This window comes from Triplophysa rosa, linkage group LG18 (genome assembly GCF_024868665.1).
Source record: "Triplophysa rosa linkage group LG18, Trosa_1v2, whole genome shotgun sequence".
NCBI classification, from domain to species: Eukaryota; Metazoa; Chordata; class Actinopteri; order Cypriniformes; family Nemacheilidae; genus Triplophysa; species Triplophysa rosa.
In genome coordinates, this window is record NC_079907.1 from 19,726,229 (window position 1) to 19,737,509 (window position 11,281).

General features: G+C 41.4%; 1 protein-coding gene across 1 annotated transcript in view; it reads right to left on the minus strand.

Annotated features, from left to right (window-relative positions):
• Positions 1 to 9,877, minus strand: part of ace (angiotensin I converting enzyme (peptidyl-dipeptidase A) 1) — a 29,926-nt gene extending 20,049 nt beyond the window's left edge. Inside the window, 3 exon segments of the mRNA XM_057358694.1 lie at positions 1,333 to 1,420; positions 1,499 to 1,666; positions 9,523 to 9,877. Coding sequence (XP_057214677.1) covers positions 1,333 to 1,420; positions 1,499 to 1,666; positions 9,523 to 9,732 — 466 coding nt within the window. The 5' untranslated portion in view covers positions 9,733 to 9,877.
• Between the last annotated feature and the right edge of the window lie 1,404 nt (positions 9,878 to 11,281).

Below are 11,281 nucleotides of genomic sequence, written 5' to 3' on the forward strand. Positions count from 1 at the left end.
ACTAATTTAAATGTTAGAGGTGTTTCAATCGAAAACAACTTGCACTGACATGTCTTAAAATATATCAGTGGGATTGTTTTGTCTCAAGATGCCCACCAGTAATGTTTTTTTTTAAAAACGATATCCTAATTTAACCAAGGCCTAGTCCTGTTTTAAACTAATCCCTGTCCGGGAAACCGTCCCTTTAAAGTTTATTTTAAGATGAATATTACAACAGCAATGTTCCAGACACACCTAATTGTGAATGTAAATAAAAGTGAGGTGAGTGTGGTCTCATACTGTTTACATTTTTACATAAACTCTTTACTTTACTTGCAAATTGGCCTTACACGTCTTTGCCACTTAATATTTTACATTTTAAAATGTCTTGACATTAATTAAACTCATCAAAATAAATTTGACGATTTTGACTTATTTTATATTTTAAGTAACAGCAAATCACCACTGGTCAAATATGTAAAATAGTAAGCTGAAATAATTTACTGCCTCAAAAATTGAAGGCAGTATTTTTAAAATTCAAATTTATATACTGAAACATATGTACTAAAATTCTCACATTTATATACTGAAAACAGTGACGTGCACAGGGGGGGGGGGGGTTGGGGGGTGGGTCATGCCGGGGGCTCAAGCCCCTGCCCCTTTTGTGTCAAAATGTGAATGTGCCCTTCTGGTCATAATAAAAATATTTATATTCATTTTAAAAATAATTTTACTATCTTTTTACCATTGCAAAAATAAAAATAAATACAAAATAAAATTTTATGATCAAACTTGAAACAGCGTTATTGTGCAGTAACACCATACGGCTTCTTCAGTGTAAAGAGGACTTTTGTTGATGTAAATAGCATAAACGGTCTGCATGTCATTATTCTCATATTTTGGTAAGTTGATGAATCACTTTGAGGGGAAAATATTGACCTTTTAATGAAAAGTTAATTTCTGACACTTAGTAATTATTAAAATTCTGTACCGGACATCATAACCTGTTTTATTGCGGGGTTCAAAGTAATTTTGTATTACATTCCAAATCATCTGTGTAATTGATCCTCTTTTTTGGCTACACATCTTGTCGTGTGTGCGTCTAAATGAATCATCTAGCGGATGCAAAAGATGAACACAAGTCATGTGTTTTTTGAGCACAACTGAAAGAAAATAAGACGTGTGTCTTCACACCAGTTCATCTAAACCCTTAACACAGAGAGCTGGCATATCCTTCAGGAAACACACATCTAGTTTATTTGATATAATATATGTGTGTAAAACAAATTCCTTTCCGCTGTTATTTTGACCCTTTCGAACACATATCAACACAGTGTTGGGAAGGTTTCTCACCAGGCTCCAAAGACCAGCATTCCTCAGGGCTGCGGCACACCTTCGCTGTCGAGTAGATGCTATCCATCTGGCTCAGAATGGTGTTGTACTGAGAAAACAAAGATTACAACACATCTGTCATCAGGAGCTCTTTCCACCGCTGACTCGATGGGGTATGAGAACTCACTCTCTCTCTCTCTGAGGTTGGGAGGTTGGCTGGTCCCAGAACTTTAATCTTGCTGAGGATTTTTTGCACTTCAGGATTTAACGTCTCAATGACAGAATCAGGGAATCTGTCCTTTGCTTTTTGACCCCATGCTTCTGTGAATTCCTGCTCTTCCAAAGATGCGATCACCTAAAAGAAGCAGAGAAGAAAATCTTTTATTTACTGCTGTCTGGACCTCAAGATGTAAATCTGATGTGCTGAGCTTACACGAAACAATCGCCTTGATTTTATTGAACGGTCCTGTCTACACATGTGTATTTGATACAGATTTACAAACAGATGATACATAGGGATGTTGATTAAGAGAATATTCACATTTAAAACGAGAAAAACAGAGAGATAAAAGAGTACTATTAAGCTAGTCTTTGAATGTAAATCATTTTTATTGTAAAATGTTATTATTGTTTTGCAATGTTGCTTGTGGAGCAACCCAGCTAACAGGGAACATTCTTATAATACTCTGAAAAGTTATCAAACTGTTCCTGCATAGCATTAACAAAAGCCTTTCATTAACGTAGAGTCATTGAGAGATGTTCTTAAAAAGTTTTAAATACGTTATCCTTACATTGTTAGTGGAAAGTTTAAAATGATCAGAAATAATGTTTTCAAAACATAATGGGAATGTTAGCACCATGTTTTTAGAACATATTTTTGATAGCTGGGGATAGGAATAGGGGTGTCTGCTTTAGCATGCTCATATTTATACCTTACAAGCCAGAATGTACGAATGTTCTCTAAAACTTTTCTCAAAGTTATCAAATATGTTCTTGCAGTGACATTAAAAGAGCATTTCACCAACACTATGTCAATGCTAAATGTTCTTAGAACACTATAAAAACATTATTCTTACATTGTTAGAAATAATGTTTTCAGAACGTAATGGGAATGTTAGCGAAATGTTCTTAGAACGTACTTTGGCTAGCTGGGAGCTGTGTTAGCATGCTCATATTTATATCTTAAATGCCAAAGTTGGCATGATGCACCTTTAACGGCATTTAATGAACTGGCTACAATACAATTTAGTAATTTTACCAAAGTTGGGTGGGAACGCTTTCTAGAAGTTTGAAGGTGTGCTGTTGTGACCCCTTTGACCCCAGCATCCCTCCTCTGTTATGATAATCGCAGGAGCTCTGTCAGTAGTGCTGAGGTGATGCATCTGTTGACCTGAGCTCAACTTTCAGTTTCCACCGTCACAGATTAACACGCTGTTGACTTTTATTTCTCTGACATCTGCAGCCTTCGCACACATGCAAAAACAGCAAAGATAAAGACGCTTTTCACCTCTTCTTCCCAGGTCCCGTTCCACCCGTCATGATTACGCAAGAATGTGAAGATGATATGAGTGTGTGTCGTAACAGGGCACCAGGGTCAAGGCCCAAGGTCCAGCTTGAAAAATAAACGCATGAAACCTAATGGCATATTGAATTACAGTCCAATTTAAAAACTATTTATTTTCCGATATTGCTCTTCTAAGAAATGACCACAAGAGGCTTTACCTTTGACACCGGTAAGGGCAGCAGGCCTATCATAAGCCCAAAATATTACTTGATCATTTAATTTGAGATGGCAAAATGTAATGAATTTTAGCACTTGTTCCAGACATTCGTTGTGTGATAGAATCTTTCAGAAACATACTTGAAAACTGAGCTTTCTCAAATAAAAAGGCACCTGTTTCGTTGAAGCATTTCTCCTGGATGTCTGTATGAGTGCTCTGATGAGAGAGACCATTAACTCCCCAACACATTCTCTAAGTATCAGATGTTTGATGGGGTGGAATGTGAATGTTCAGAAAAGGCTGCACCTGTTTTTTAGCCTGTGATCCAAACAGTTTGAGATTTTACATTTTTAGAAGGAAATCTACAGGAAGCTTTCCAGTAGCTCAGTGGTTAGAGCATGGTGCTAGCAACACCAAGGTCGTGGGCTCGATCCCAGGGGATTGCACATAGATAGAAACAAATGTATAGTATAATGCAATGTAAGTCGCTTTGGATAAAAGCGTCTGCCAAATGCATAAATGTAAATTAAAAGAGCTATTGAATGGTGATTGATCGGACGCTCTGACAGGCATTACAATGAAATTATGGGCTGCACGTGAGTCGTGACCACAGACAGCAGCTGAAAAGAGAGCTTCTGATATGGGAGCTACACCAAAGTCTGTTTACGGATGTCTTGCCACTCGGCGGCCATGTTTGCAATGCCTCTGGGCAGTTCATAGCAAGTACACAGTCCTGTCAGGATTGGTGAAGGTAGAACCCAGGCACAGACAGCGGATAGCAGACTCAATTTATTTAAATAAAAAACCCACGATGGGGCAACTTGACAACAGAAAGATAATCAAAACATCAAACAAAAACTTCCCACAAGGGGGCAAAACAAGACGTTGCTTCCACACAAAATACGTTGGACTGGCACGATCTTGACACAAGACCAGAAAAGCATGACTGAGCGAGGCAGGATCGTTACAGAGCCGCCCGCACCCCTCCCTTGGGCGTCCCTCAAGGGGACACACTACACACGGGACAAGACTGACTGAGACACAGACAGGAACCGATAGAACTTAGTAAATAATAACATTGGTAGACACGAGTAAACAATAAATGGGTTGGGATGCAATAACAAAAATAACAAACATGGTAGGGGGGAAGGGTCCAGGAATGTCCGGGGGACCAAACAGGTGAGGGTCTGGATTCCAGGGCAGATGAGGGGCAGGAGATGTGGGACCGGGCAGGACTGAGGGCAAGGGCCACGAGGCAATGGGACATGAGACAAACGTGGGGAGGCCCAGGCTTAGAGAGGGACTAGGGCTCCCAGGGTGAAGGATGGAGTCTAGGGAGAGCAGGGAGACCGTAGTCGGGGACCTGGCTGATGACCCGGGCGACGACAGCACAGAGGAGGGTGCAGCTGACTTGGTGGTCGGCACAGGGGAGGCAGCAGCTGACTCGGTGGCCGGCGCAGGGGAGGCAGCAACTGACTCGGTGGCCGGCGCAGGGGAGGCTGCAGCTGACACGATGGCCGGGGCAGGGGAAGCTACAGCTGACACGGTGGATGGCACAAGGAAGGGCGGAGGCTGAGGAACAAAGGCTCCTTTCCTCCTCTTCTTCTGCCTCGATGGACCCACCAGAGACATGACAGGTTGGGGAGATGCAACGGGGAGCATGGCTGGCTCCGTGATGGAAGCATCGGATGCTGACTCATAAGACTCCCTTTTCCCACGCTTACCACGGAGGCTGGCCGGTGGGGCAGGATCAGCAGGGTTCGAGGCAGATGGCGCAGAGTCCCCCAGGGATGCGACGGTCAGGACACAAACCTAACGGATTGTGGTTAATGGGGAGGATGACCTGACTTGGGCTGAGGCCCTGGACTCGTCCTGGTTCTCGATGAACCTAACCATATCGCCGATGCCCAGGGGCCTCAGCATCTTTGTCTCCCTGGGCTCGAGAGGCTCGATGAGGCAGCTGTTGAAAATGAGCATTAACTCCGCCTCATTAAACTCTGTCCCCATGGCAGCCACCAGGAACCTGGGCAAAAACCAGCATGTCCAGATCCCTTTGTCGTAGGCCGAACAAAAGATGGGCTTGGCGGGATCGCTCCGGGCATAGAGCGCTCTCCATCTTACTGTCTGCTGGTTTCAATATAGCTGGTTCCTTCTGTCAGGATTGGTGAAGGCAGAACAAAGGCACAGACAGTGGATAGCAGAGCAGACTAAATAAAAAACCCACGAGGAGGCAACCCAACAACAAAAAGATAATCAAAACATCAAACAAAAACTTCCCATGGGGGGGAAACAAGACAGCGTAAGAACCAACTTGAACAACAAAAAACTTTCAGGAACTTGGCAACAGGAACAAAGACACAGGGTAGAAACAAGAACGAACCAGCACAGGACAGGAAACACAAGAGCATTAAATAGGAGATCTAACAAGGGATAATTACAATAGGTAGGTGTGGGGAATGAAGCACAGACAGGAAGCTAGACGAGGAGACGAGGGGGGCGGGGTCAAGACGTGATAGGAGAGCACATGGCACATCACAATAATCGATGGCCATGTGCTTCCACACAAAACACGTGGGACTGTCACGATCCTGACCCAAGACTAGAAAAGCATGACTGAGCGAGGCAGGATCAATACCAGTCCTATCTACTTATATGGGGGAAGGCAGATATTTTTAAAATCGCTGTCAAAAATAACAATTAAACAGCATATGTCCTATCAATAATTAAACCTGACCTGTACCATAACTTGGGTTTGTTAAAGAGTACATTCCTCAATATTTTTAAGGGCTTATTTTGGTTTATGGAGTGTCCGACAACAAGTTTATGTACATACATGATGTAAAAATACTATTATTTCGTAATAATACGCAGTTTTTATTACCTTACTTCTTGACTGACTCTCAAATGATTCGTTCCGCGATTCATCTGTGTAATCTCCGCCTTTCCGCCAGCGTAGTCTGATCTGATTGGTCAGATAGTGTAGTCTGCTGTGATTGGTCAGATGGTCTAGTCTGCTGTGATTGGTCAAATGGTCTAGTCTGCTGTGATTGGTCAAACGCGTTCAGCATGTGTCGCAAATGGACCGCCTATCATTACTGCTGTATTACGGTTTGCAGGTGGTTGGATATTAACAGTGTATAGAGAGAGATGGCGTCGATTTTACCTTACCAGTTCGAGCCCGAGTCTGACGAATCATTCTTTAATCCTTATACAGATGCCAGTAAGAAAAAGGACTGTTTTAGACACTTCTCTTGTAACAGTTAGTTATCACGGCATACAGTGTACGGTGTTCGTATCTTCAGATGTTATTATAACTATAGTACACCACGCAGTTCTTGAAATAAAGACTTTGCGAGTTAATATGGTTGAACACTTACATTAGCGCAACGAGTTTATAGCTAACGTTAGGTAAACAAACAGTAACAACCCCAAAAATAACGGTAACGTTAGCTAAACACAGACATGAGATAACGTCACACAAATTTAATTTTAAGTAAAGACAAAAATAAAGAGTCACACTTACAGGTTGTGATTCGGTGGAGCTTACAGGTCCAAATAAAGTTGGTATTGCAACATCTTTTAAGGAAAGACGTTTAATGTATCCTGCAGTAAAGGCGCCAAGATTGATGAAGCAATCTTCGGTAAAATGACGCGCGCAAAGTAAAACGTTCGGTTTATACTCCTTTGGTGTCGTTTGAAAAATAAATAGTAACCATTTTTTCCTCAGAAGTTCTTCCTTTGGTAGTGAAAATAAGACTGACTTAGTTTCACTACATAGAACACAGCTTCTCTTAGACATGATGCACACGTCACGAACGAGCTAGTACAGTGTTTGGGGAGGAGAGAGTTAAGTTTTCGCAGTCAGTAGGCGGGGATTTTTCTAGTGACGTAGGTACATTGTGGTTAAAGATTCGGACAGGTCATGGCTTGTTCGCGTGATTCAGAGTCGATTACCTTTTTTATAAGCTAATAACTTTGTTATTCGTTCACCTTCGGATTTACAACTTGGCAGATTGCTTACATTCAAACACGGCAAAATTAAACACTTCATGAAATGTATTTTTTATGATCTCGAGGAATGTACTCTTTAAGCTTAAAGTGTGCTAAAAATCACCTTTTTCAAGATCGTTTCATCTACTGTGCATGCACACATATAACTAGGGACTTTTTAGGTCCTACTTTGGTTTATGGAGTGTCCAACAACAAGTTTATGTACATAGAAGGTGTAAAAACACTATTATTTTGTAAAAATAGCTAGTTTCTTTTACCTTACTTCTTAACTGATTGATTCCGCGATTCATCTGTCTAATCCCCTCCTTTCCGCTAGCCTAGTCTGATGTGATTGGTCAGATCGTCTAGTCTACAATATTTCTCCCAAATTTCAAATCAAAATATTGTTTCTTTTTGCATTTATTTTCAGAAAACGAAAACTGGAGATAGAGGTGAAAATAACAGAAAAGATGCTCTGTACTTTTCAGACCTCAAATATTGCATTTTATACTTTTCTAAAATAAATGCATTTATGTGTATGTGTTCATAAATACAAAATTAATTAGCACAGTATACTGACAAAAATTACGTAAACACAAACTTTTATTCTGGATGCGATTAATCACGATTAATCGTTTGACAGCCCTACTTTTAACCAATACATAACCTTGCATGTATTTATGATTAGGAAAAGTTTAAAAATGTTTTTATCATGTGATAACCTGGATATTTCTCACAGTTTTCATGTGTCTTGTCATGCTGGCAGTCTTTCACATTGCTGTTGGATGACTTTGTCACTCCTGAGGTTTGATTTTGTTGAAATTTAACAGACAATGGTGATTAACTGACCATTTGGAATGGTCTCTTATCTTATCTGAAACATGAGGTCATCTAATTCTCATTCAGTCTCATGACACGGATATTCTGTTGTGCAACATACTCAGATTAATATTTCTACTGACAACCCCCACTTGACACATACTCACAAATATTTATATCACCAATATAATCATCCCAACATGACAATTACTCAACCTGTAAATACATTCTCAACAATCTAAAGTTAAAGCAAACAAACATCTGCATGTGTCAAAATATTCAATCTTTGCACTAATCCTTGCAAACCATCAAGAATAAGAACAGGTACACATCGTCTACACAAGGTGACCTCTCCGGACATCATGATCATGGTCCTTCATGCCCTGCGAGTCTGCTGGATTGTGTTGCTTTAACACAAAGCTGCTCTCTCATCATATGCCGTCAGGGTGAGTCCTGGCCCATCGCCCACCACCTCCAAAAGAGACGCCCGAAACACTTTGATCAACCCGTTTGATGTGTCTGAAATAATAGACATCACCGCAGGCATCGCTCGGGTTCTGTCTGGCTCGCCGTCGCTCTTTTCACCCTTTTTGTGAGGTTTGGTTCAGATGTTGCACGGCTAGTTTGAATGGTTAAGTGGTGCCAGGACCCGTTCTCTAAGCTGTGAGAGTGTTGAGACAGCTGTGAGAGAATGTTGAGACAGCTGGGACTCTGTTGTGCAGAACTTATCGGAGTGAGCATGGATTCACCAAGCTGGGATGGTGTTAGCTGTTTCAACACAATCTCATGACAATTCAAAACTATTTTATAAACTACATGAATTTGTGTGTCTGAGTGTGATCTGCTTTCGCATCAGTGACAGGTTTAGGGGTGGGGCTTCATTGCGCTTTTGTTTTACGTTTCACTTTATACACATTTAGACGAATAGCCAGAATGTATATTAGGTACAAATTCCTGTGAGTCAGAATGTTCTTTCTTATCAGTAACTTACTTTTATACTTTAAGGGAAGCTTCACCCCAAAATTGTGAAAATTCTTTCATTTATTCAGCCTCATGTTATTTCAAACCTGTATGAGTTTCTTTCTTCTGCAGAACACAAAAGAAGCTATTGTGAAAAATGTTGGTAACCAAACAACACTGACACTGACTGTGAATAAATGTGAATGTGAATAAATAATGACAGAATTTTTATTTTTAGGTGAAATCACACGTGAGATCTCTTTAAAATCTCAGTTGTTTCTCTAAAGACAGCAGTGAGATGAAAAACAATAGGCCACGCATAACCTCAAATGAACTTGTCTCTTGAACTTTTCCACATGTAATGATTAGTCATGTTGGTTAAGATAACTGTTACTCTTTGCAGAATGTTATTACTCTAAGCAATCACATGATTCATGCGCTCTCCCCTTCGACTTTACTAGAGAACTACAAAATCATCATAATAAAACTTAAAAAAGTGAGTGCTGTTAAATGATTCCAAAGAGCAGCTCATGTGTCACAGCTCACATTCATCACAAGTTCAACAGCAGCGAAATGCATGAATTATATTACACAAGCTTTGTGCGATCGCTACTCACCGCTGCATGACCAAACACCGTGCCTCGAGTTTGTGTCCTCAAAGCTGAAATCAAACTACATTCCTATCACGTAGCCGGTGTGTGGAAAGGAAAAGCGCATGTACCTGCTGCTTGGAATTGTGCTCAGTCAGGTTAGTGTTGTAGTTCCAGCTGGCTTCTGTGCTGAAGTAGAAGACTTCCTCTGCCGTTGAGTTGTAATCTTCTACAAACGTCTGAGCCCCGACAACTGTCTGAGAGTAATCTCCCGGCATCCACTCGGGTCTGAGAGCTGCGCTGGCGCTGATGAGAGTCAGCAGGACCGCTGCCCGCTGCATGACGGAGCACAGCTGAGGTCTGAGGAACAGCAGAAGAAATGAATGAAACCGTGCTCAGTGCTGGATGCTCCCGTCCAGCGGTTTCCCCCTCTCTCTGAGCGCTCGCTCTCCTCCCTCTGTTAATCACCAACAGAAGATCACACACAATCACACACGGCTCTTTTAAAGTGAGAGAGAACCCAACCCACACGCTCTTCTGAAACACATACACCTATGTTAGGTTTCCATGTTTTATGGGGACATTCCATAGACGCAATGGTTGTACAAACTGTATATCATATTCCCTACCCCTAACCCACCACCTAACCCTAACAATCACACACAACTGTCTGCTTTTTTAGATTTTCACAAAAGTTAATTCTGTATGATTTATAAGCTTGTTTCCTCATGGGGACAAAAAAATGTCCCCACAAGGACAAGGGTTTTGGATATTGCCATCTTTGTGGGGACATTTTGTCCCCATACCGTAGGGTTTACCCTTCCCACACACACTCACACACACTCTTGAAACACACACTTTCCTGAACCATACACACACTCCTAAAACAAACACACACACACACTACTGAAACACACACTCTCACGAAACACACGCATACACACGCACACACACACACACACGCACACACACACACACACACACACGCGCACGCACGCACACACACACACACACACACTCTTCCGAAACACACACTTTCCTAAACCCTACACACACTCCTACACACACACACTCCTGAATCACACACTCTCTACTGTATCAAATGAACACACACACATGCACTCCTAAACTATACTCTAGTCTAGTGTAGTAACAATTCTGGTAACAAAAAAGTCACAACTGAAATCTCAATGAAATGTATCTCACATTCTTCCAAGAATTTTCTAGCTCTGCCTTCCTACCAACAATTGTCATATTTGTTGTTGCAGCATTTTGCATTTACACGCAGGCCCGTGGCAGGTACTGTTAGACAAACACAGTGAATACAGGCGATGCATTTGATCGGTTCATATTCTCTGTAAATCACACGCTTGACCTTCATGTGGCTACAGGAGCATCATGTGACATGAGTTAATCTACGGGAACAGTTTAAGAGCTTTATCTTCAGAAACAGTAGATTCACCCCAGTGTAAACACACGGCAGCCACAATCACTTACGTAAAACACACGACAACTATTTTCAACTTGTCTGTCCCACTATCTCGCTGATGGCCGATGACTTTGTCAGTTTTTGCGCTGATGAAGTGAATGCCATACACTGCACCACACATCCCAGAGCCATCACTAACTCCACTCCATCCTCAGCTCTCCTCTTTCCTTCCCTTCATGTCCCCAAAATACTCCATGCTTTGACAAAATGTTAAATCCTCTCTCATTCATAAGTCGTTTAAAAGTGTTAGCTAAATGAATCAATGTTAATGCAGCACACTGCACAAACTGAAGCGTTGTGTGACATCTCCGTCAATCTCAGGCTCTTCAATCCCTGATCAACAATAGTCTATGGGGAGTAAATCTCTAAAGTGCTGATTAAGAGAAATGATTGAAATACTA